Below are 23,820 nucleotides of genomic sequence, written 5' to 3' on the forward strand. Positions count from 1 at the left end.
TCATGACAATTGGTCGATAAATGAACATAGCTCAAATTTCACATTTTCACAGAAGTAAGTAAAAAATGACATTTGTCGATAATTTGTCATATTCAAATTTTTTATTTTTAATCCGATCGTCGTGAAACTTTGGGAAACTTAATTTTCTGCCAAAAAAATGATCTAGACAAAATTTCATGACAATTAGTCGATAAATGAACATAGCTCTTTTTAAGACCAAGAGACGTTACATAAAATGTTAGATAAGAAAAGGTCAATTTTTGGAAAAAAATTGCAAGTACATTTTCAAACAAAATATTGTACTGTTTCTTACACTTAATTAAAACCATTAATTTTGAAATAATTTATTGTAGCAAAATTATGAGTCAAATACCGCCACCAAATACAAAATGCAATTTTTGCTTGGATATATTAAAAAAAACAAATATTTTCATTCATCATAGAAGCATTCATCTCAAGTTTATTCTTTTTAATTATATAAATTTTTACAATGCTTTGAAAAATTTGGTGATGTTGGGGCAACTTTGGCCTGCCATTTTGGTTATATCATTATTTAGTGCCTTAAGTACTTTTCTATCATCTTTCGCAAAAGTGTTCATTGACAAATTTAAATTTGCAGTAAGTTGTTTATATTCTGGCAACTTTTGAGCCCGTTTCCCATCCAATTCAAGTAGTTGGATAATTTTAGTCGATATTTCATCAATCTGAATTGAATAACCGTCAATGGTCAATTTTAAAAGTTGGGCCATATTTGGAACATTAATAAAGTGTTGTAATAAGTTCGACTCGAATGGCTGAATTTTCATCAGACTTTTTCCTAATTTATCCTTATTTGATCCTATCCGATCCAAGAATTCTTTTTGTGATGATTGATATAATTCACAACATTGTTTACTATCCTCCATTGCCTTTTTCATTGTAGCTACTATAGACGAAAATGCATTGACTGTTTCGTAATATGCACTCAATTTTGATTTAAGTATCGCATCGAGAACGTCAGATATAAGAGCGCGAAGTTTTTTTAGTTTTGCATTTACAATCACATTTCCAAATGATAAAGATACAATTGAAGAACAGTCAAATACTAGCTTCTTACGAACAGGCTTGGCTACTTCTTTTTCCAATTGGTCATTGATTTGCTTTAGAACAACAGATGCTGTACCCGTTTTTCTTAACGCAGCAAGCTCTTCTCTAACACTTACAGCACATGACGACTGAATCTAGAGAGTTTTGCAACGATTCAATATATATTTAAAATATTTGCGCAGTGATTCTAGATAAAATCTTCAATGGTGAAAAACGTTTAATGTTTTAAAGACATTTTTAAAACAATTATAGTAATACAAAAATATCGAGAAAAAAAACACTTACCAAAAGTGCAAAAACACTTGCGAAGAATATAAAGTATAAAGGACGCATGTTGTTTAGAAAGAAACACATTACCATGACTGATTTCAAGGAACTCTTCGATATTTATATAATTTTTGAAGAGCAAAAATATTCGATCCAACATTTAGTTTAGTATGATATTTCCATTTTAAATAGAACCATAAGCGTCACTGTTCAATTCGAGAAAAAATTTACTTAAGCCCAAGTGAAAAATTTGTTTTCTTTCATCTAAGCGTATTTTTAATCTTTTGCATTTATGGAATCATGCACTGCAAGTATAACCACAAGATACTTCTCTCAACCTTCTGCGAATAACGGCTTTACAACTTTCATGTTCTACGAAACATGTTTGATTCAAACTAAATTTTGTCAGCAGGGTATAGCTTTGTCGAATAACTCATCGATGATAGAACGTAGTAAGCAAAATTTATTCAACAATATATATTATTCAACAAATTTCGTATCGTACATATATTTTATTTGAATTTTAAATTCAACATTTTTCACTTGAATTATAAACGTTTGGAAAAAACTCATTATTTCTTTAAAAGTTTTCTTGCAATGCACGATCGAATTCATTATATTTACAAATAGATATCAAATATAATTTATTTCGATTCTTTTTTAATTTGATTGGCTAAAATGTATCCAGATGATTCTTGTTCTCCTTTTGAATTTTTGTCAAATTTGTATCTAACTTTGCCTTGAATTTCAACCCGATCGGATTTTTCCAATTGTTTTCGCACAAAATCCAGCAATACTTTGTCATAAACAATAATACGATGACTTTCTTCAAGCGATATGCCGGCCGCTCTACCACCCCTATAATAAAATAAAATTTCTTCATTTTGTTCACTTTTCATATAATTGTATCGTTTACCTTGGTATGTGCTTTGTTGCTACTGTGAATTCAATGCGATTAACCGTATTTTCAATTTCTGAGCAGATTTCTGATTTAAGTATCACTTCATTTTTGTCCGTTGCTTGGTCACTATCATTGGTCAATATTTCGGCTTCATTTGCTTTAATAATGACTTTTTGACGCAATTCATTTTGTTCATTCCATTTATTTTGTGAATTTAAATAGCCAACGAATCGAACACGTTGACCAACACGAAATTGTAATGGTATTCGCGTTCCAATCATATGATACAAGCTGGTAAAAATACAACAGACACATTGATATTGAGAAAATTAAATGGTCAGGACAAAAGGAGAACATTATTTACATACAATTGGTTTTTGGGCTCTTTCGTTAAAACAAGAAACGATCTATATCCCGACGGTTGTGTAAATAAGTGCTTATGAATTGTACCAATAATCTCAACATTGTTAACTGCAATAAATTTTTTTTTTAATTAACTCTTTATCGAAGGGTCAAAATATTGTGTTACTTTGTTGTTGTTTTTCTACAGTTGAATTGGTGAAATAGGGACGAATTGATTTGTGTCTAAATTCAAACGAAACTATTGCATTCAATTTGAGTAAGATATTTTGAAATTTTTGCATGTTGTAAATAAATAACTAATAAAAACTAAACAAATTGATGGTCATACATCAAACTGAATTTGTTTTGATTTTTGAATGCATAACCTCAAAATAAAGCGAAATGTCAAAAAGATTCAGCAGCGAAAACAAATGTCAGCTTACATTTCGAATGACGTTGTCTGGACAGTTATAAAGTAATTTGACCAAACGAACTATTTTCAATTTTCAATTGAATGTTACCGATTTTATTTTTTAGCTTCAAATTAAGACTCATAACATGCAGTACATTTAAAAATTTATTTATGAAGACTTTTGTTTTAAAATACAAATAATTATTTTTGATATTCTTGTAGTCAAGTAAAATTGAAGTTGGCTGTAAATATTATGCCATGCTTCTTTTTAAGTGAGTGTGTCCTCGAACAGTGTTAAGTCATAGGTATAGACCCGTGAGATCAAACAATCGCCAGGCTGTAAATAATATTAAAAAAATTCCCATATTTTTAATGTCCGAAAAATATATATTAAAAATGAATATTTTTCAAAGTATAAGTCAACTTACGTCTGGTGTAATACCAACAAGTGCATCCGAATGGCCGTAGAATTCTTCCTTAAGTGATATGACAATTGTTTGTAGATTTGTGGTCTTTTCGACAATATACGAGGCAACTTTGCCGATGTTCGTGTTGTCTAAAGCTGCGTCGATTTCATCGAGTACGAAAAATGGTGCCGGTTGATAGCTATGAATGGCAAACAAAAGTGCCAACGCGGCAATTGTTTTTTCACCACCACTCAAATTGCTCATGGGCTGGAATCGTTTGCCAGGCGCAACACAATTATAATTGATACCTTCCAGATATGGTTCTTCTGGATTGTCTGGTCCCAAGTATGCTTGAGCAGCTTCATTTCGAGCCAACGATTTATAAATGCCGTCAATTTCTTCTGTGATGTGATCGCAACACGCTTTGAATTTTTCATATCGTTGATTTTTTACCTTTTCAAATGCAGCCTTTGCTTTCTTCGCCTTGCGACGTGCATTCTCAAACTCTTCATTCGTTGCAAGAATCTTTTCAGAGACGCTCTCCAATTTTTGCATTGCCTTCAAGTTTGGCGTTTGAATGCGCTCCAATGTGTCTTGCTTAGATTGCAACTCTTTTTGCAGCGTATCGTTCATCTTTTTAATCGCTTCATTAGTATTCAATTCCAATACATTTCGCGGCAGTTTACTATAATCGATTTGAAGTCTGACAAAAAAGTATAAATTAGAATTAGAAAAAAAAACAAACATAAAACAGCCTGGATGAAAAAGAAGAAAACATTTTTTTTTTCACTTACAGACTCTCACGTGCCAATGCAGCCGAACTGCCAACAACCATCGATTCATTCTGATCATCACCACCTTGATCGATATCATTTAAATTACCATTTATCATTGGAATCATTATGTCGTCCATCTGTCGAATGAAAATTCGTTAATTCTAGTCCAATTAAAGAACCACATTTCTTCAGCATTTGAATTTAATTTACCTTGCTTTGAATCAAAATGTTATGTCGTTCATTTTTCTTTGTCTCGACTTTTGTGTCAATGGATGAAATTTGATAGTTGATATTGTGAATTTCTTTGGCTAATGTGGCCACATCATGACGCGCTTTATTCACTTCTTTTTCCAAATTGTCAACGTCTTTCTTTTTTTCATTCTTTTCACCTTTGAGTTGTTCGATCTGTGCTTTGTCCGCATCGATGGCGGCCCGTTGTTTTTCTTCATTTTGTTTGCACTTTTCAAATGCATCTTCTTCGTCGGAAATAACACGTTCCCAACGTTGAACGTTTACTATAGATATTAGAAAAAGAATTCACATTGAAAATCATAATTCGAGTAAAGTTGGAAAACATTGGTTTTTTGTTTAAGAATCCTTGTTTCTTTTCTTCTTTACCTTGAGTATCTTTTGTGCGTTCGAAATCCAATCGTGATGTGACACGATCAATTTGTTGATCAAAATCAGCCTGCATTTTGGCACGTTCTTGTTGCAACACCAATTCACGTTCTTCGAATTGTCGAATGTTGGCCACACCGATTTTTTTACAGAAATCAGCATATACACGATCTTCGACTGTGTTCATTTTTTGCTTGATTTCCTCAATCTTTTGGTTTCGTTGTGCCATCCGTCGTTCAATTGTCCCGATCAACGGCTATAAAATAAGAGTTGAAGATATTGTTGTTGTTGTTTTTTATATTTTGAACCAAAAAAAGGGTATTGAACGAGAAATACTCACGCTGATTGCATTCAATTCATTTTCCAAATCTTTAAGGTTCTTTTCGTAGTTTTGGATGGCTTTCTTTGATGCTTCCAAATCCTTTTGGCTGTATTTCAAGCGATTTTCGAGTCCTTTAATTTGACTCTCAACCGTTGCCAATTCACTGCCTTTACGGGATTTTTTCACCAATTCCTTCAAATCTTCGGCCAATTTTTCTTTTTGCGATTTCAATTGTGCCATATGCTTTTCATCCCATCGTTTGGCTTTGCGTGCCAAATCGTGGCTACCACCAGAAATAATACCGGATTTTTGATAAAATGTTCCGTCTAATGCGAGTGCCTATGGGAAATTAGTAGAATAATAAAATTTCAATATTTTGATTCCATTCATTTAGAAAATATTTCGCACTTACGTCATAACGACTGCGATCAATTTCGTATGCAACTTTCATGGCATCTTCTGGTGTTTCACAGACCAATGCATTATTTGTTGCAAATAAAACGGCCTTTTCAATTTCTGGTGGATCAAATTTTAGTACGTCGTACACCAATTTCACTTGTTTTGGCTCTTTGATGTCACGCAAACGTTGTTTTAATGGTTTTGCTTGTAAATAATCTAGCGGCAAAAATGTTTCAACCTCTAAGCGTTGCTCTTTCAAAATCTGAAATCGAAATGTCCAATTGAAAAAAATCATCGGATAAAATCAAGGTTCCGTAAAGAAAAGACTTACTTGTATGCAACGCCGTGCTGTTTTCTCTGTGTCAACGATAATGGCTTCCATGTATTTACCCAAAACTTTTGTAACGGCCACATTGTAGCGTTTGTGCGTTGGCTGACACATATTAATCATTCGATCGTACTGCAAAATATACATACCTCAATGAAAATTTTTGTTGCACAAAGCAATAGTAAAAAATGAAAAATGCCCATACCACACCGGGAACTTCACGCTTAAATAATTCCACAACTTCTTGTTTCTTTTTGCGGCGAGCGTCTTCGTGCTTGTCACCTTTGGCATCGCCCAACTGATCGCGTACCATATCCAATTCTTTTTGCAATTCAGCGATACGTTCCTTTGATGAGCCGACATCGTTTTTCAGTTCGTCTTTGATACGATTTTGCTCTTGCAGTGCTTGCTCACTCGATCGAATGTGATCGAATAACTTTTCCATTCGCTTTTGAACTTCTTCTTTTTCCAGTCGGCATTTTTCCAATTGGCCTTCGATTTGTTCTTTCTTATTTGTTTCGTTGTCCAGCAAATCTTGATCAGATTTCTGTTCTCGATTTATCGATTCCAATTCGCTCACGTATTGGGCGGCTGTTGCTTCGGCCTGCTGCTTAAGACGATCATATTCTTCGACATGAACCTGTTCGGACACAACGCTCGTACCACGACGCTGAGATTCATTGGCCAATTTTTGTTCGAATTCACGTTTCGTATTTTGTACGGAAACCAATTCTTGTTCCAATTTTTGAATGTCAGCTTGATGCGACTCATCGGCCTTCTTTGCTTGTTCCAAATTTTTCTGTGCTGTTGTCAACTTTTTCTGCGAATGGGCCACCTTTTCTTTGGCCTTGATAAACATCGGATGCTTTTTACTCATTTCGGCTTCCTGCAAATGAGACGAATTGATTTTTTTTGATTCAGTAAAAATGTTCCTATTTGTCATATTGTGTTTGCAACAAAAATAATTAACAACAATTTCTCCAACTTACAACAACACGAATTTTTTGTTCCAATTCGGCCAATTCACGTGAACGTTTACCCGCTTCTTTTTTCTTATCTTTCAAAATTTCATCAGCTTGTTCTTTTTTCTTTTCAACATCAGTTAGTTCTTCTTGTTTCTCCTTTATCTCATTCATCAAACGTTGAATATCTTTTTCGATATAATACAAACGGAATAATTGACACTGGATTTGCTTTTCAGCCTGCAAAACAAAATCAAATCAACAAATAGTATTATGCTTATGGAAGCAAGTTATCGAGATTAAGTAAACACAAAGAAAGTTTTTGTTATAAATTTCAACGAATCTATATCACAAAAATAATCAAAAGACGGGAAAATGAGCTGATTCACCACGATTGATGATAATGATACTTACAACTTCATCTTTTAGACGTGCATATCGGTCAGCTTCTTGCTTTTCAGCCTTGGCTTCTTTACGTTCAGCGGCAACGCCTCTCTTTTTCTGGTATGTATACTGTGTTTCCTCTTCAGCTTGTTGCATTTCATATTTTAATCGATTGTATTCATCTTTCAATAAACCCGAGCCACTTATCTCTTCAAATAGTGCCGTTCGTTCTTTGGCATTTTTCATTGCAATGCTTTCGACAGCACCTTGAAATACCAGAAAATTTTTCGCTTTCACATTGATTCCCAATTTTTCCAATTCTTCCAAATAGGTTCCGCTTTGAACACCCTGCAAAAATGATTACAGCGAGAAAAAAAATCATTAATATTTGCTCTTATTCGAATAAATAAAACAAAATAATCCATAAAGATAAGTTACCTTTCCATTAATTTTATAATCGGCCGATGAACCGATGACCGATCTTTGGAAGTCAATTTTTGTACCATCGGGTAGTTCGAATTTTGCGGTAACAAAACATCGATTGGAAACGGGCCGTCCAATTGCAGCACCGTGAATTAATTCGCTAAGCCGCTTCACACGCAAACAATTTGTTTTTTCGCCCATCACAAAACTGATTGCATCCATGAAATTCGATTTGCCTAAAAAAAACAACAGACATTTTCATTTGCCGAAAAAAATGTGATAAATTTTAAAACAAACCGGATCCATTTGGTCCAATGACGGCTGTAAATCGTTTCAATGGGCCAATTGAAACAAAACCCTTATAGGATTTGAAGTTTTCCACTTCAATATACCTTAGAAATGCACTCATTGTTTAAATTTTACTTCAAATATACGCTCATTATACAAACAATATTTTTTTTTAAAAATATTAAAACAAGAATTTGACAAATACGACGAGAATATTTTTGTTTATAATGTTCGTTTCATTCAGAGTAGTTTCGATTCAAACAATTGCTTGCACAACACTTTTGACGCTTGCCTCAGAACTAAAAAACAATATAAACTAACGAATGAAGAGAAGAAGAAGAAGACTTCGCTGCATTTATTTCCCTCTAACAAACTTGGCATCAGATAAATGTGTGCGCGTGTGTATGTGAAATCGCCGCATTCATTCATATGGCAAACTGAAGAGGGCGCCATCAACAAATCGAACTTTTTTTTTGACGTTTTATAAACGTAAAACATTTGGCAATTTCACATCAGACATAAACACTCACTCACTGCTACGAAACAATAATAAAGAAAATTAATTGTGAAAGAAGAAAATTGAATAGAATTTTACAATGTCTGACGAATACGAGCAAGTTGCCCGTGGTAAACTAAAGCTAAAAACCGATTCGAATAAAGTGAGCAAAAAAAAGAAGAAGAAGGACAAGAAAAATCGCGAAAAATTGGAACGCGAATTGGAAGAAAGACAAAATGTTCAACAAGCACCCGCACGACAAATGACCAAAGCAGAACTCTCGTTTAAGAAAATGCAAGAGAAAATGGTAAATACAATCGAAAACATTTCATGTTTATTATTTCTTTTTGTTTTTCGTGCATGCAGTAACATATAAAATATACTGTAAATTACCAACAAATTTTTAAAATGAAAAAAGAAAAAGGTTAAATACTGAATCGTTTCTTCTATTTTCAGCAAGAGAAACGAATCATGGAGAAGGCATCGCTAACACACAAACAACGAGTAGAAAAATTCAATGAACATCTAGACAATTTGACCGAACACTTTGATATTCCGAAAGTTTCATGGACAAAATAGACGTCAATGTGTATCAATTCAATTCATCGTCTATTTTATGTCATTCTATTTAAAATTAAGTTTAGAGAATAACTTAATAATAATATTATGTTCTGGCGGTTGAAATCATTTGGATTTCATCTGTGTGGAGGAAATTTTCGTATTTCAATCACTTTTGAATATATTCGTATTTGAATTTAAAATGCACGTGAATTTCCACACGATGGATCAATAGCAATTTCATCAAAAAAATATTTTCCCTTTTTAACATACAGATTTGCACCAAGAATATGTTTTTTCTTCAAATATTTAGAAAATAAATACAAACAAAAACCTCATAAAGTTATATAATCAGATGTAATTTATTTCGATATACAAAATTAGTAAGTTTATTTTTTGTTTTAGTTTTGTGGGGTTTTAATTTCGTAAAATTAATACAATTGCTCTACGTTATACAATAGAAATATTCTTATTAAAATTGTTTCTCTATTTTTATTTCGAATATTTTCAATTTTCAATTAAAAAAAAAACAATAATAGAAAAAAAAACACGAACACTAAATTGTAAAATGTCCGATTCTGTCAAAAAATATTGAGAGTAAAATAAAGACCCAAAAATGCAGACATTAATTTCAATTGAAGTAGTAATAAAATCAAAAATTTAAGTAAATAAATCCCCGTTTATTTTCTGTGTTTGGGCAATGTTGTCATTTTTGCTTGTGAGGAACTGCGCACCGACGACAAATCATCCTTTGATCTGCTCTGTATGTGATTTCCTCGTGTATCTCTGGTCAAAGTGCTACTGGATTTCTTCTAAAAAAAAAACAAATCGACGATAAATTCATCAAGTAAAATGGCATAAGAAATGAAAATGATTTACCTTTGGATTCTGCATCGTTTGTGAGTAATTAATTTCATATCCGTCCGATAAGTGACGTGGTGTCCAAGGGGCTAGCATAGATACAGACCGCGAAACGGTTCGTGTCATTGGTTGCATTGGCGATGATGATTTCGATTTAATTGAGCTCAGTTCATCGCGTGATTTTGACGAACGTCTCGAACTTGTCACATACGGCTGCGGAATGTGACCAATGGTTGTTGCATGCAAATAAACAACACTTTGTTGACTAGAATCACCTTCGGTTCCAGAACTTTCCAAGAAGCGATCACTACAACAGCGAACAATATTCAATAATGATAGGCATAAATTATGAGAAACAGAAATTATGTTCTTACTTGGATAAAGCACGACGTCTGTCCGATTCGCGTGCTGGTTTTGTTGGGCCTTTTGGTGGCAAATGACGAGTTTCACTATTCGATCGTCCATTTCGTTCACGCAATGCACTTCGATGCAATAATTCAGCATTACGTTCATTATACAGTGAATTCTCATGGCTTACGTCGCGTGATGGTCGACGACTTGTACGCTGTGAAGTGTCCGAACGCATTGGTTCATTTGATTTTTCATTCTCCAAATATTCCATTGAATGATATTGTCGTCGTGACTTATGCTTATTATTTGGAGTTGAATGATGTATTCGAATTGCATGCGACTTATTTTCACCGTTTATATTTTCATTTTCCGATGTACTCTCCGATAAATCCGGTAAGTATTTTGAACGAACATCCTGAAAGAAGAATGGAAACTCAAACAAAATGGAAACGAATTATATTGTATGGTTTGAAATTACTCGGTGCAAACTCTGCATTGATGATGCTCCGCGCACCTTTTGCGATCCATCTGAATCGACACCACTACGCAGATTCGTATTACGATTTGATCGTAAATTTTGCAAACTTTGTGAATTACTCGTATTTAATGGTTCTCGTTTTCGGTTAGTTGTTGCTGCTTTTGAAAGTGATTCCATGTCTGTATCGCCGAAAAAGCGTAAATTTGGCGGATTTTTTGTTGGTTTGAAATCGGGCGATGGTGATTGAGCACGTTGATACGTCGGACGGCTTAGCGTTGTATTCGAACGCTTAATTGATGACAGTGGCTTTTTCGGTTCAGGTGCCTTGTTTTTTTTGGGACACAATTTTGTCGAAGTAAAAATGCTATTTGAATTTTGGTTTTTAATAATAACAAAAATTGAAGTGTTTACCTTATTTTTGCGTGAAAGTCGTTCGAGTGATTTGAACCAACTGGTTTTTGGGGTTGGTTTTGTGGATACATCATTGCTACGATGACTCGATACATGCGATATTTTTGAGCTTTTCTGTGATGGAATGCGTTTTGGAATTGGGCTTGCTTTTGGAGTTGATAGACGACGTCTTGTCGCAATATCAATAGCATATGATTGCTGCGATGGTGGTGGTGGTGACTGGGGATGAAATAGCTCTACATCATTGTGCTTTCGAGACGATTCGGATTTTATCGAAGGAGGAGGAGGCGGAGATTTCTTTTTCGAACTGATTGAGAAGAGCTGTGTGAGGCAAATAGAGAAAATTTCATTTTTTTACTCATCATACGGGGAATGCAAAAAAAACAATGTTTAATGATAAGATATTATGATTCAATAGATTCGACTGCACAATAATTCTTAATTAGTCATATCAAATCATTAATTGAAATAAATGAAAAGACAATTTAAATGAAAGTAGCTTCTGTACCTTTTTCAAGCTGTTGAACTTCTTATCGCTTTTCTTTGTATCAGCCGATTTAGGACGTGTGAGTGTGCCTTGATTTTTCGATTTTTCTGGATATTTATCGAGACGTGGATCGAAATGTGAGCCATCGTCAATGCTCCGCTCTCGGAATACAAATTCATATCGTTTTTTACTCGGATGCAAAGATTCGGAAAGCTGACATTCTCGTTTCAAAAACAATTCGGTTATTTCTTTCACGCTATCGGCCAAATTCAATCTACGGAATCTAAAAATTGTTTTAAAAAAAGAATTTATGTTTAAATTTAACCATTTCGAAATGTGTCATTTGTGCGAAACAGCCATCTTCGAAAAAGAGAAATGTCTAACCTCATATTATTATTATCACCATGATCACGATCACGTTTGAAATCATGTTCAATACCAGAATCGGCTTTGTCCAATTTTCGTCGATTACTTTCAATGGTGATGTGATGTGTTGTGGTGCCATTTGCCAATTTATCCGGTTGTGGCGCTCTGCCCTTTGTTCGATGCTTATGATTTAGATTTTGATTAATGCCATTGTTATTGTTCATCGATTTCGTATTCGTATTGTTATTGTATTGATCAATATATCCTAAATCAATAACACGTTCATTTGATTTCGGTATCGCGATTTCATTAAATTTTCGATCCAAATAGGTTTTGTGACGTTGTCGCTCTTGTTCGCGTCGCAATGTATCAATATCGCTGAGAAATTCATCATTCAAATTTGTTTCTGGATAGTATTTTGGTTGTTTTGACCATTGTTTGCGTGGTGATGGTACAATATTCGGTTCGGGAAAACGTTCATCAAACGTACGAATATTAATCTCATTAAAATGATTTTCTTTCAATGGACTTGTTGGTTTTGTTGGTTTTGTGGGTAATTTTGCTTTTGGTGTGGGATCACGGCCAAAATCAAATGAACGTTCATGAATTTTCGATTCAAGTAATTTACGACGATTTGCCAAATGTTCAATGCTACCATATGATGGCCGTAATGTTGGAATGATGGGCGGTTCACTAGACGATTGTCGACTAACATTGTCGCGCACGGGTGTCATATGATCATCGAAACGTTTTCGATCATCAAAACCAAGTCCTTCATCTTCGTCGCTCAAATGTATTCGATGAATATATTCGGTTGGATGTCGATCACCATTTAAATGTATCGGCGATTGTCGATAATTATTATTTCCATGTAGTTCGCGATTTTTCTCATTCAAAAATTTCGTACTAATTGTTTGACGTTGATGTGTTGGCGAACGACTGTAGCCATTATCAACGGTGTCTGCACTGAAAACATTTCGAATTGGGCTACGATCTCGTGTTATCAAATTCGTTGAACGATGAATCGTTGATGGTAAATGATGGTCGTTTGATGGTGACTTTGCTTTGTCACCATTTTCATCTCGACGAACTTGAGCGTATACAATTGACGGTTCGGCCGGTCGTGTATAAGAAAATGCCGGCGAATTAAAATGTAACGGTGGTGAAAAACGATCCATTGATAAACGTTTTACCATACCATCCACTTTAAGTCCTTTGGTTAATGGCAATTTCTCTTGTGGTAATTGTGAACTGTGCAAACTTTCCAGCGAACGTGAATGATTTGCACGTATTGGTTTGTTTGCTATGAGTTTTGTTGGTTCGTTGTCGTCGTCGTCGTCGTAGTAGTCGTTGTGATCACTTTGCATTGGCTCATGCAAGGCCGGTGCCAAACGTTTTTCTTCGGATTTTGTGTAATGTAGCAGCTTTCGTTCGTCCGGTGTAAAACCAAAGAGTTTTTCACCCGGCGGATTTTCACTGATCGGACTTAGTTGGGATTTTTTCTTTGCTTTCGTCATTGACTCATCATTATCCGGAATTTTGATACGTTTTCGTTCGAGCGTTTGACTTTTGCCAAATGAATTATTATTGGCGGCAGCCGATTGTGCCGAATTATAGCCAACGTCACTTTTACTACGTCCAACCGGTTTACCTGTTCGTTTGCCACTACGTGGTGATTCAGTCACCGTACCACTGCTGACAGTGCTTAAATTTGGGTCACTTCGTTTGCTAAATAAATTGAATATTGAGGCTCGTTTTGGCTTTTTTTGTGACGATGCATCACTCACACTTCGGCCCAACGGTTTTGAAGACTTCTTTTTACGATGCGGCAACGAATTGAATTTACGATCTTTTGATTTATGCAGTACGAATGGAAGACAGATAGAGCATGAACAAAAACAGAAGAAAAAAAGCAATAAACATAAAAACTTAGGCAAAATAAGAATTTTTTTTGGGAAGAAAGTAAAACAATTTTAATATAAAAAAACGATCAAAAAATCGAATGAGTCAGTATTCCATTTACCTTCCGATAGTTTTTCTTGTAGACGAATTCCGGCCAATGAATTGGGCGTATCAACGGTGCATTTGATGCGTTCAGTCTGTGCAATCACTTTTTCAGCTTCCTTAATTAGTTGCTCTTCGCTTAAATCGGACGGTAATTCTCTTGTGATTTGTGGTTGTTGTGATGATGGTACCGGATAATCATCACCATTTAATCCATAATTGTTATTATTATTTTCATTAGATCGACCACCTGAATTTGACATTGGGAAGAATTTTCCATTTTAAGCATATATAACGATAATAGTCGAAGAAAAAATTGTCATAAATAATTGTATTGGAATGTGTTTTGTCTTAAGCAAGAAAATTAAAAAAAAAATAACAGAAGAAATAAAATCGAATTGAATGAAACGGTGCAGCACACAGCACGGACATGAGTGTGATCGAATAATGATAGTAATTGAATTTAATGGCAGCTTTAGAAACATTCTAAACGACAAGCAACGCTAATTGACACATCGTTGACAGAAGACCAAATAAAGATTGTTTGATCAGAAGGAAAAATAGCGCATTGCTTCGCATGAATGAATCTATTTTGATTTGTCTATTGTTCAATTCATTATATTCACAAACCGATGAAGTCAAATTGATCGAACCCATTATTTTGCACACCTGAGCCCATCATCATGCATGAATGATGTTGATCGTAATGCTGCTGGCTAGTGAAAACTATGTTACCGAGTCAGTGTCTGAACTAAAAATCAGACAAATCGACAGATTGATTGAACAACAAAAAACGATGCAAAACAAGCGAAAAAACAGTGTGTATGTGTGTGTGTTTTATATTCAGCAACAATAATAACATGACCTTATCCATATTTGCTCATGTGAATGAATATATGCCAAAATGAGTGAAATATACTGAATGCTATTATAATGGCACTTCATGTTTTTGAACGCTTTGTATTAGAGCATCGTTGTCGCATCACATTGCCGCTTTATTTATCTATCTCTCCTTTTTCCTCACTCTTTGGCCATTCGTTCGTTCTTTCATTCATTTGGATACGTGTGTAGGTGTGTTGCGTGGGTCTTCAAAATGCTCTCTCGAATGTGCTTTGGACTCTTTACTTTTCGTTCTTTTCGAATGCTAAATTTCATCTCAATGTCGTCATATCAAATGTATTACATCATTGGCTCAGAATATATATATACCAATGTGAAGTTTTGCCGTCGTCATTCGGTATTTATTGACTGTTTTTTTGTGGTTGTTGTTGTTCCATAGTTTGCGCCAATTTATATCCTAAACAGTAAATGCGGTGTGTCGTGAATGGGCGAAAACTAGACTTGCATTAACAGCTATTCCAAATGAAAAATGGTTAATATAGAGCAGATGTTGTAAGTAGAATAGTCGAAAGTCGTTTTAAAATCGTTTTGTTTTTTGTTTTATGTACTTATTAAAAGGGTCGGACCTCAAGGACTAGCGCGCACTCAGGTGCTACACAATTTTTCACTTTTCGTCTCAACAAAATGGGAACTACATTCTTAAAATGGGAACAACGAAAGAAAAAATGATAACCTTCAACCGAAAGCGGTCTGTAATTGTTTATATCACGTTATTTCGTGTTACAAAGTTATCAAAATTCATCGAAAATTGTCGCCTTTGTTACCTCTTCTTCTCGCAAAATTTTACGTGTTTTTTTTTTTTTTGCTTCTCTCGAAGCAAGAGAAACACAAAATGCAGCGACAACGATTAAATCAATCTCAGTTGGTGTAGAAAAGTGTTCGCAACAAAAACACAGCATGTGCACATGATGCAATCCGAAACTGACTAAATGAAAACTGCATCGCAAGTTATCAACCAAAAATGGTAAAAGCAAATCACTCCATATTGCTGCAGTAGTCAGTCAATGTGGCTTTTTTATTCGCTGCCCCAAAATTGAATACGAATGCGAGCAGAAAAAAATTGACGCGTAATTTTGAGTCATGTGTTACAGCGGTATCATTGCATAATTGTTGATGGTTGGTGTTTTTTTTCTTTCGTCCCAATTACATTCACCATAAAAATGTATCATTGGAAAAATGTTCATTTCACGTAATTTACGATTTGCAGATTCATTCTTTGTCTGCATCATCCGTACATCATATGTGTTTATTGCATACTTTCCCCAATTCGATGCGATTTGCAAAAACTTGGTGCTAAACAGCATGCATGATATAATCTTTCTCTCAGTATCGCAGTAAAAAAATATATATTTGTTTTTCGATTCTTTTATATTTCCCGTTCGATAGAGAATAAAAAAAAAGTGTGTGCCATATTTGGCAGGTCGTTTTTTGTCGTTCACTTCAATTACGATTAGAAATTCCGTTTGAAGAGGCGTCCACCATCTCTTTAGTGCTGTTTGTGGATTTCTTTTTCAAAAAAAATTGTTTGTGTGTGTGTGTGTTTTTTTTTTGTGCTATTACCTATTCGTTTAACATGAACATCCTTATTGAATGAAACGCGTGGTCCATTTAAATTTTCATGTGTATGTGGCCGCTGCAAAGATTTTTGATGCGTATTCAACACAGCCGAATCCATCACAAACAACAAAATTTCTAATTTAATAACAATATATCTATATATATATATTTGGAAACTCTACACTATACGATCTCGTTTGTCTCGATTCAAGGGCTCTTTTTCTGGCTAATTGTTTTGAAGAAAGAAAAATAGACAAAAGAGAGACAAAGACTGAACAGTCAAAAAAATTATATATATGTGTAAAATTACGAAGAAAATTGCAAAAATTGAAATAAATATGAATAGAATACGAATATAAAATTAAGAGACAAAAAATAACGTTAGGGTTTAAATTCCAAAAATGAGGTTCGTCATCTATAAGTGGAAATGTGTGATGTTTTAAAAGAGTTACAATCAAGTTGTTGTTTGTTTAATTACTGGTTTAATTGTTAAAATGGAGTGATTGCTGTCAATTGTGGGATGGTGGGGACTACTATAGTACACATCAAAAACCGTTTTTTTTTCTACACCGACACACACATAGAGATGGAGAGAGATCATAAGTTACATGAAAGGATTTAATTAAATAATTTTTTCGTAGCATTTTATTTACTATTTTATTATGAGGATATTAATGTAAGTAATTAGCTGCAGAAAAACATAAAGTTTTAATTATGGATATATTAAAAGTCGTTACGGAAGATTAAAATACTTTAATATATTCAATGTTAAATACTTTGCGTACAACAACAACAAAAAACAGCATATATAGTTTTTGGTCATGACTAATTGAAATGTCTTGTTTGAACGAACGGTTTATTTAGTTATTAATAACTTATTATACGCTTTCAACTGAGACTCGGTCGATGGTTTGATTGATTGTATTGAAGGAAAGTGTTAGACACACACACACGTTCACCCGAATGTAAACATTTTTAAAAGTATATTATTAGATAAAAGTTTTGCAAATACGGCATAATTTTTCTCCATTTGATGGTCGAAGCAGAGAGGTGGAGGAAGAAAAAAACCAGATCATCGATAGAGTTCTGGAATAGCTGATGATGTCATGCCTTTTCAATACAAAACTCTTTTCTTCTTTTCTTTCTGTTGAGTGTGTGTTTTTTTTTTCACTTCTCCCAATAAATATACTTAATGGAATTAAAAGGAGAGAAAAGAAGTCGCGCGTGAAACAAAACCATATATGTAAATAAAATTTAGAATTTATTTGAACCTCTCTCTCTCTCTCTCTTTCCCTGTGATCGAACGAGCGAAAAAAAATGTAAAAATGAACGAGAAGAAACACACGAGCGAAAATAAAATAAACTTAAATGATATTCGAGTTCGCGCGAGAAATTCGAATGCAAAAAATGAGAGAGAGAAAGATAAAGAAATAAATACCTGTTTGTTATTTGATCATAATTTACACATTTTTATTATGCATAATACCAATCAACCCGGAGAGTTAGATTTAAGTTCAAATTATCGCAATAATAACCATGAAAATGTGTGTATTTGTCGTTTTATTCAGTGCCGCATAGTAGGAATAGAATTTCGTGAAGGAAAAATAAAATATTGTTGTCAAAAAGGTTGATAAACAGCACAAATTGAGCCATAAACAAAAAAACCGTATCGATCTTATACGAGATTGAAAATGAAACTTTAAAAATGCCAATTTGAACATTTGTAAATGCTATGCACTGAAATTGTGTGCGACTGAAAACACTCTCCGCTGGCCATGTACCTGAATTGAATAATAATTATTGTCAATCACGATTCTAATGTGAATTTTTTTCTTCGCTCTTCATTCTCCCTTTTCCGCGCCTAACCGAAATTTATCGCATTAATCGAATGATATTACACACTGAATTCATGAGCACACGATAAAAATAGCTTCGTGCATACAATTAGGTATACATTTTTTTCTACTCTAAATAGAGAGTATGGTCCAAGGTACACATCAAAACATTAAAACATCAAACGTAAAATTGACTATGCGAATACTTCAACAGAATCGCGATGTCAACGACGTCAAAGGAGAGTCAATCAAATTCAAGTAATAAGCGATTGAATAGAAAAAAAAACCTGTAGAGACAATAGAGGATTTCAAGTAGAAATGCTTTAAATCGTCGTCGCCACCACCAAATACCATAAGATTATACCCATGAACTGTGTAGGCGCCATTTAGAAGAGATTATTCGCACGTTCGCATTCTTTTTATGTTTTGTTTTTTGTTTCATCGTCAAATCGTGTAACCTCACGAATAATTATATATGTGCTTGTGTACGCGAGCACACATTCCATCGTAATGGACATAATGTTAAAATTCAATTGCGAGTGATGAAGACAAAGAGAGAAAAATAAGGTTCACATGCCATTTCTCGATTCTCAATCGCCGAGAATTAAAAACAAAACATACAGAAATATTAAATGCGCATGCAAATGAAGTAAAAGACGATACGTTTACTTATAAACTTTTTATAAATTATGTGTGTGTGCGTACAGGTGACAATTTGAAAAGAATACACGACAATAAATGAATTATTTGAAATTTGCGATGTAAACACGCCGAAAATATTCGCACATCTTTCTGCATGATTTCGTTAGAAGAGAAACGACAAGTACAAATACAACAAGACGAACGAACGAAGGAGATAGATAAAAACAACCGTTTCATATTTATATTGATATTTAGTAGAAAAACTTGAAACCGTGCAAATATTTGATTGAAAATGTCGCGAACATGGTTTTAATTTTATATTTTACACTCATTCATCTGTATGCAAACAATAAAAGATTCTTTTATTACGAAGAGAGTGAAAGAAAATGAGTGTAAACAGTGACAAACTTCATTTTTACATTTTACAACGATCCATTGCAATTTAAGACATATTTGACACTGTCGAATATATATCTGCCTGAATTCGGGTGTGAATCAAATAACTCTTTCGAATTTCAATTATGAATGTCATTAGCATGCAATTTTTTACAATAATTTAAATCCCAATGGCTCAGTTAACACTTAATTCCTTACTAATATAACGGATACATTGTGTCACATGCCTTAACATGAACAAATTTCAGCGATTTAAAGAGCAAAAAATGCGTTATTATTTGATAAATTTGTCATTAAACATAAATTTCAATATTCGACCACCAACGTGTTTGAACCGAAAAAGAGAAGCGAAAATGAACTTCTATATGAATTTGGAAGCTATTTTTAATCATCGAAAATCGCATTTTAATGGTGGATACATGCCATTTGAAAATTCCTGTTTTTGGTATAAATGTGAAACCGATGACCTTTGTCCTATCTACAATATATCTCGCATGAGCGATCGTTGTCTTTTTCTATGCGCGCACATGAAAACCAACAACTCATTTTTTTCTCGATATTAAGCGTTGTTTCGGTCAAAAATTTGTGTGTTATTGCCGACAACATTGAATCGCTAGTTAATTATTGCAATATGTGTCTCATCCATTAGCATTCGATGTGACTGCAGTACAATTTATTATAGTATTTTGTGTGTTTGACATGTTTTATTTTTGTTTCTTTTTTCTCTGCTTTAAACAGAAGCGACATTAGAATGCCATGCAAAAATATGATTATGAGTCGGGTCAGACTTGTTAGATATAGCAGCAAATTTAGTCAATGAAATTGTTTTAATGACCAAAAAATCCTTGTGGAAAGTCCAAAAAAAATTACATTCCATTCCACGCGAATATTTAAATGCGCAATATGTTTTTGTCAATTTTTGTGCGAACTCATCAATGAAGTTTTAAAAATTGTAATTTTTGTTTTTCAATCCAAATACAAATTGAAATTATTAGTTCGCTCTCTTTCTATCTATCTCTGACTTTATTTCACCAAAAACATCATCTTTCAAATCGTCGCGAGATATTTGTTTGTTTTCAAAATGTTTCGAGTTATGGATTGAGCACTTCCATAATAAAATCTTAATTCGTAAAATGCCTGTTTGAGATTTGTTGTGTTTTTATTCCGATTGTCGATCGCATTTTCTGTATATTACTATTGTTGATCGGTGTTTGTGTTATTTTTTTCGACCGATTATTATACGATTATATACATGGGTTTTGCATTTTTTTTTTTTTGCAACCACACAAATAGCCATCCAATACTGGCCATTTATGGTTCTTTATCTCTTGTTCGCTGTACAGCAGAACTTTTTGCGTTTCAATTCGGCGGTGGCGGCGTCTCGAATAAGTAAATGGATGTGTGCGTAACAGTAATCGAAAGAGATTAATATAAAGTGTGACAACTTCAGCCACAGTTGAAACACCATTGCCATACTTTGTGTACTGTAGGTATTTTATTGGTCCATTTAATTGCTTTATTTATATAAGTTTGATATATTGGAGCTTGAGGTTCGAATAAAAAAATAAATAACATAGATTGATTAAATCACAATATCTGAGGTGGTATGCGCCAGCCACATGTGAACTGAAACATTTCGAGAGCACTATGAAAGACCATATAATTCGATGGATTTGAAAATACGCATCGGCATATGTTGTGTGTATGTATGTGCGACCGTCTCTCACATGATTTATGCGATATTCCAAATTCGATTCATCGATTCGGTTTTCAAATTTTATGTCGACAAATAGCCATGATTTATATAAGTTAAACAAATTGCTTCTTTGTTTTATTGTATGCATTGGATCAAAATCAGTTTTAATACGTCACATCCATCGGATTATTTAATATGGACAAGGGGTCGGAGGCGCTCAATGGCATACAGCACTTACAACCTACACGATATTTAAACACTGGCTCTCGTACATTTACAGCTGCCACTGTAGCTGCTGCATTTGTCACTAAAAACCACAATTTACGATGCTATACAGTCAATGTTGAACTGTTCAGTACATCGAGTGTTGGTGCTCATTTCAATTCGGCACAGAAATTCATCGCATCGATTAAACGAACGTTAATAGCAAAATTTAAGACTTTCTATTCATTTAAAATAAAATCAAAAATGAAGTATGATTCAGCATTGGCTCATTGCGTATGTGTTTCAATGTCAAAGACACTCTATAACACCTGAGAAGAGGCACATTTTTTGTTGCCCACCAGATTAACATGATTAACAACATTCATCTAAGTCACTTCTTTGTTACTTGTTTCTCTCTCTCTCTCTCTCTCTCTCTCTCTCTCTCTCTCTCTCTCATTTTAATCTTTTGCAAATAAAATTCATGAATTTTTCTTACGATTCATAATAATAAATCGCTAAAATTCGATGAACTTTTTCACATGTGCGCAAAATGTCTCTTTGTTCTTGTGTGCATTTATTTTTCTCTTTCTCTCTCTTCGTCTTTGTGACCGCAACTCGGTTGCTCTATTGATATCTATGACCTTGAAGTAATATTTATTTCGTTTCAGCTTCAGTTTCTCTATATCTCTATCTCACTCTCTATATCTCTCTCTAAATTCATAATAACAGAGAGACTGTGTCGTTACATTTTGGAACTGACTGTCTGTATGTAAATGTATGTTGTATAAACTTTATTGGTCAATTTTGTTGGAAGGAACAAAAAAGCCGCATACATTCTTCATTCTTTTCACTGTGACCAACACATTTTGTTTTCGTGTGAGAATTTAACTGAAAGTGGTAAAGTCACCATTTTTATATTCTCGATCTCTCATCACACATTTGCGAAAGCCACAAATTAAACGTTAAAAAAATGACCAGAAGTCAAGCGAAAAACTCTACGTATTTTTTTCTTCAGCCTCTCTCGAGAACTGGAAACCATAATATTATTCTAAATTGACGAATTCTTGCCGTCGGCGGCAAGTCATTAAAATATTTTTAATCTCACATATGTTTGTTAAACATTTTTTTTATTGCTCGGCGAGATTTTTCTGTAGAGATAAAAAAAAATTCTACATGACAAAAAAACAACTTATCGGTAACTGATCGTATCATACATGGATTTTTACAGAATTTCAATTAAACAAAAAAAAAATCTATTCACATTGCATAAACATATTGGTTTGGTTAATTAGATCCGAAGTGCAAAAAAGGGTATTTATTAAAATTACAAACAAAGTTAATAGGACTTGTTAGGTTGTTGGGTTTTTTTATTGCTTGTGGCATGTTAGGCTTGTGTGTACAGTTTTTAATATCATCGAAGTTTTATTTTCTGTTAATGTGATGCGCATTAGACAAAACGATACAAATAATTACCATACAAGAGAAAAAATAAAAAGTATCAAAATGAGAAGATTATTGCATTTAAATAATAAACACACATACATTAATTTGAATTGGAAACTTACTGGATTTGATAATAATGTGCTGGTCTCGCTGAATGGCTTCGCAACACGGGAATGACGAAGAAAATATAGGAATGGATATAATAAGCGGTAAATTTACTAGAGATAAAATGACTTGAATCGTACACGTTCGAATGGCACACTGAATAACAATAACAATCTAAACAATGCGGCTATATTTTGGTGCTTATTTTTTATGTTACTTTTTCTCTTTTTCTAATTTTTGTTGGATTCTTTGGTTGTTGTTTTGTTTCTCTTAATTGTTCACTTTGCACAAAATTTAAATCAAAGTGATTTGAAGAGAATTTTTTTTTTGTCAAAAAAATCACATTATCAATTACACTAAATTTGCTATCGTTTTCTCTATTTCTTGATGGAAAAGATAAAATGTATCACTTGAAATCAAGAGTTTAGTCAATTTTCATCGAAATTCTAAACAATATCAATCGTGTTGTGTTTGCACACGCAACAGCGACAACAATAAACAAACAACAACAACAATCTAAAAAAAAAAACAGTTCGTCACACACAACTTCAGTGGATCGTCGATAATATAAAACTGATTGATTTTGAAAAAACGGAGTTGGTTTAACCGTGTTTACGCGCGCTCAGTTTGCAGTTCTCTTTTCGCGTGCGCGAGCTAGTTGTTCTGCCATTTGCGTATGTTCGCGCGTACGCTCACTCTCGTATGCCCAAACGACAACGACACATTCGTGATCAGACACACTTAAAGACACTCTCTGATTGTGTTAAATCGGCAATCGTTATACGGCACTGGACCTGAATGAAGAGATGACAAGAATTAGTGTCTTTCTATTCTCCAAAAAGAAAAAATTGCTGCCTCTTCGCTGTCTCTCTTACACATGTTTCATACATTGGTTTGATGATGTTTTTTTGGCCAAAGATTGTTTTTTTTTCTCTTCATTTCTCAAGATGCGAAGCAATATGCGCAAAATTAACGAAAACATCGAATATACAAACAACACGTATATCAAAATGTTAAACGAAGTATAGAGAACGAGAGAAAAAAATGACTCTAACTGCTAATTTTAAGGCGTGTAGCTGTTCAAACAGTTTCTGCTATTTTTTTTTCTATCGCAA

General features: G+C 33.8%; 5 protein-coding genes across 6 annotated transcripts; 1 reads left to right on the top strand and 4 right to left on the bottom strand.

Annotated features, from left to right (window-relative positions):
* Nucleotides 1–427: 427 nt before the first annotated feature.
* On the bottom strand, nt 428–1,505 carry LOC116345152. Its single transcript, XM_031774271.1, has 2 exons — nt 1,372–1,505; nt 428–1,220 (listed from the first exon to the last, which is right to left on the bottom strand). Exons 1-2 carry the CDS (start codon nt 1,444–1,446, stop codon nt 486–488), a joined length of 810 nt encoding a protein of 269 aa, XP_031630131.1. The 5' UTR covers nt 1,447–1,505; the 3' UTR covers nt 428–485.
* A 340-nt stretch (nt 1,506–1,845) lies between these two features.
* On the bottom strand, nt 1,846–2,943 carry LOC116345154. The gene is made up of 4 exons (XM_031774272.1): nt 2,784–2,943; nt 2,623–2,725; nt 2,270–2,545; nt 1,846–2,211 (listed from the first exon to the last, which is right to left on the bottom strand). Exons 1-4 carry the CDS (start codon nt 2,896–2,898, stop codon nt 1,998–2,000), a joined length of 708 nt encoding a protein of 235 aa, XP_031630132.1. The 5' UTR covers nt 2,899–2,943; the 3' UTR covers nt 1,846–1,997.
* A 212-nt stretch (nt 2,944–3,155) lies between these two features.
* Nucleotides 3,156–8,202, bottom strand: LOC116345276 (structural maintenance of chromosomes protein 1A). The gene is made up of 13 exons (XM_031774511.1): nt 7,925–8,202; nt 7,643–7,863; nt 7,235–7,552; nt 6,848–7,060; nt 6,064–6,744; nt 5,862–5,990; nt 5,544–5,792; nt 5,150–5,470; nt 4,810–5,065; nt 4,402–4,706; nt 4,210–4,328; nt 3,437–4,118; nt 3,156–3,345 (listed from the first exon to the last, which is right to left on the bottom strand). Exons 1-13 carry the CDS (start codon nt 8,034–8,036, stop codon nt 3,277–3,279), a joined length of 3,675 nt encoding a protein of 1,224 aa, XP_031630371.1. The 5' UTR covers nt 8,037–8,202; the 3' UTR covers nt 3,156–3,276.
* A 201-nt stretch (nt 8,203–8,403) lies between these two features.
* On the top strand, nt 8,404–9,320 carry LOC116345093 (protein FAM32A). Its single transcript, XM_031774147.1, has 2 exons — nt 8,404–8,718; nt 8,868–9,320. The coding sequence occupies exons 1-2, from the start codon at nt 8,512–8,514 to the stop codon at nt 8,988–8,990; spliced, it is 330 nt and encodes a 109-aa protein (XP_031630007.1). The 5' UTR covers nt 8,404–8,511; the 3' UTR covers nt 8,991–9,320.
* Nucleotides 9,321–9,357: 37 nt separating this feature from the next.
* LOC116345092 (general transcriptional corepressor trfA) lies at nt 9,358–23,236 on the bottom strand. 2 transcript variants are annotated; one of them, XM_031774145.1, is made up of 10 exons: nt 22,723–23,236; nt 16,388–16,610; nt 13,947–14,177; nt 11,942–13,772; nt 11,579–11,840; nt 11,071–11,391; nt 10,660–10,983; nt 10,205–10,596; nt 9,849–10,137; nt 9,358–9,778 (listed from the first exon to the last, which is right to left on the bottom strand). In XM_031774145.1, exons 2-10 carry the CDS (start codon nt 16,500–16,502, stop codon nt 9,650–9,652), a joined length of 3,894 nt encoding a protein of 1,297 aa, XP_031630005.1. In that variant the 5' UTR covers nt 16,503–16,610; nt 22,723–23,236; the 3' UTR covers nt 9,358–9,649. The 2 variants fall into 2 exon arrangements, with proteins under 2 accessions (XP_031630005.1, XP_031630004.1); XM_031774144.1 differs by having other exon boundaries at nt 9,521–9,781; nt 22,723–23,234.
* Between the last annotated feature and the right edge of the window lie 584 nt (nt 23,237–23,820).

Source organism: Contarinia nasturtii, unplaced genomic scaffold, assembly GCF_009176525.2.
Source record: "Contarinia nasturtii isolate CC-2019 unplaced genomic scaffold, AAFC_CNas_1.1 Cnas_scaffold_1240, whole genome shotgun sequence".
Taxonomy (NCBI): Eukaryota; Metazoa; Arthropoda; class Insecta; order Diptera; family Cecidomyiidae; genus Contarinia; species Contarinia nasturtii.

Bases quoted from the DNA above. Each gene is read 5' to 3' on its own strand.
- LOC116345152 (XM_031774271.1), bottom strand. From the start codon at position 1,446: ATGGTAATGTGTTTCTTTCTAAACAACATGCGTCCTTTATACTTTATA. The intron at 1,221-1,371 runs GTAAGTGTTTTT...AAAACTCTCTAG, and splicing joins CAAGTGTTTTTGCACTTTTG to ATTCAGTCGTCATGTGCTGT.
- LOC116345154 (XM_031774272.1), bottom strand. From the start codon at position 2,898: ATGCAAAAATTTCAAAATATCTTACTCAAATTGAATGCAATAGTTTCG. The intron at 2,546-2,622 runs GTATGTAAATAA...TATTTTTACCAG, and splicing joins AAAGAGCCCAAAAACCAATT to CTTGTATCATATGATTGGAA. The intron at 2,212-2,269 runs GTAAACGATACA...ATTTTATTATAG, and splicing joins GCAACAAAGCACATACCAAG to GGGTGGTAGAGCGGCCGGCA.
- LOC116345276 (XM_031774511.1), bottom strand. From the start codon at position 8,036: ATGAGTGCATTTCTAAGGTATATTGAAGTGGAAAACTTCAAATCCTAT. The intron at 5,471-5,543 runs GTAAGTGCGAAA...AATTTCCCATAG, and splicing joins TTGATCGCAGTCGTTATGAC to GCACTCGCATTAGACGGAAC. The intron at 4,329-4,401 runs GTAAATTAAATT...TTCATTCGACAG, and splicing joins ACATTTTGATTCAAAGCAAG to ATGGACGACATAATGATTCC.
- LOC116345093 (XM_031774147.1), top strand. From the start codon at position 8,512: ATGTCTGACGAATACGAGCAAGTTGCCCGTGGTAAACTAAAGCTAAAA. The intron at 8,719-8,867 runs GTAAATACAATC...TTCTATTTTCAG, and splicing joins AGAAAATGCAAGAGAAAATG to CAAGAGAAACGAATCATGGA.
- LOC116345092 (XM_031774144.1), bottom strand. From the start codon at position 16,502: ATGGATTCGGCTGTGTTGAATACGCATCAAAAATCTTTGCAGCGGCCA. The intron at 11,392-11,578 runs GTACAGAAGCTA...TGCCTCACACAG, and splicing joins AGTTCAACAGCTTGAAAAAG to CTCTTCTCAATCAGTTCGAA. The intron at 10,984-11,070 runs GTAAACACTTCA...AAAAAAAACAAG, and splicing joins GACTTTCACGCAAAAATAAG to GCACCTGAACCGAAAAAGCC.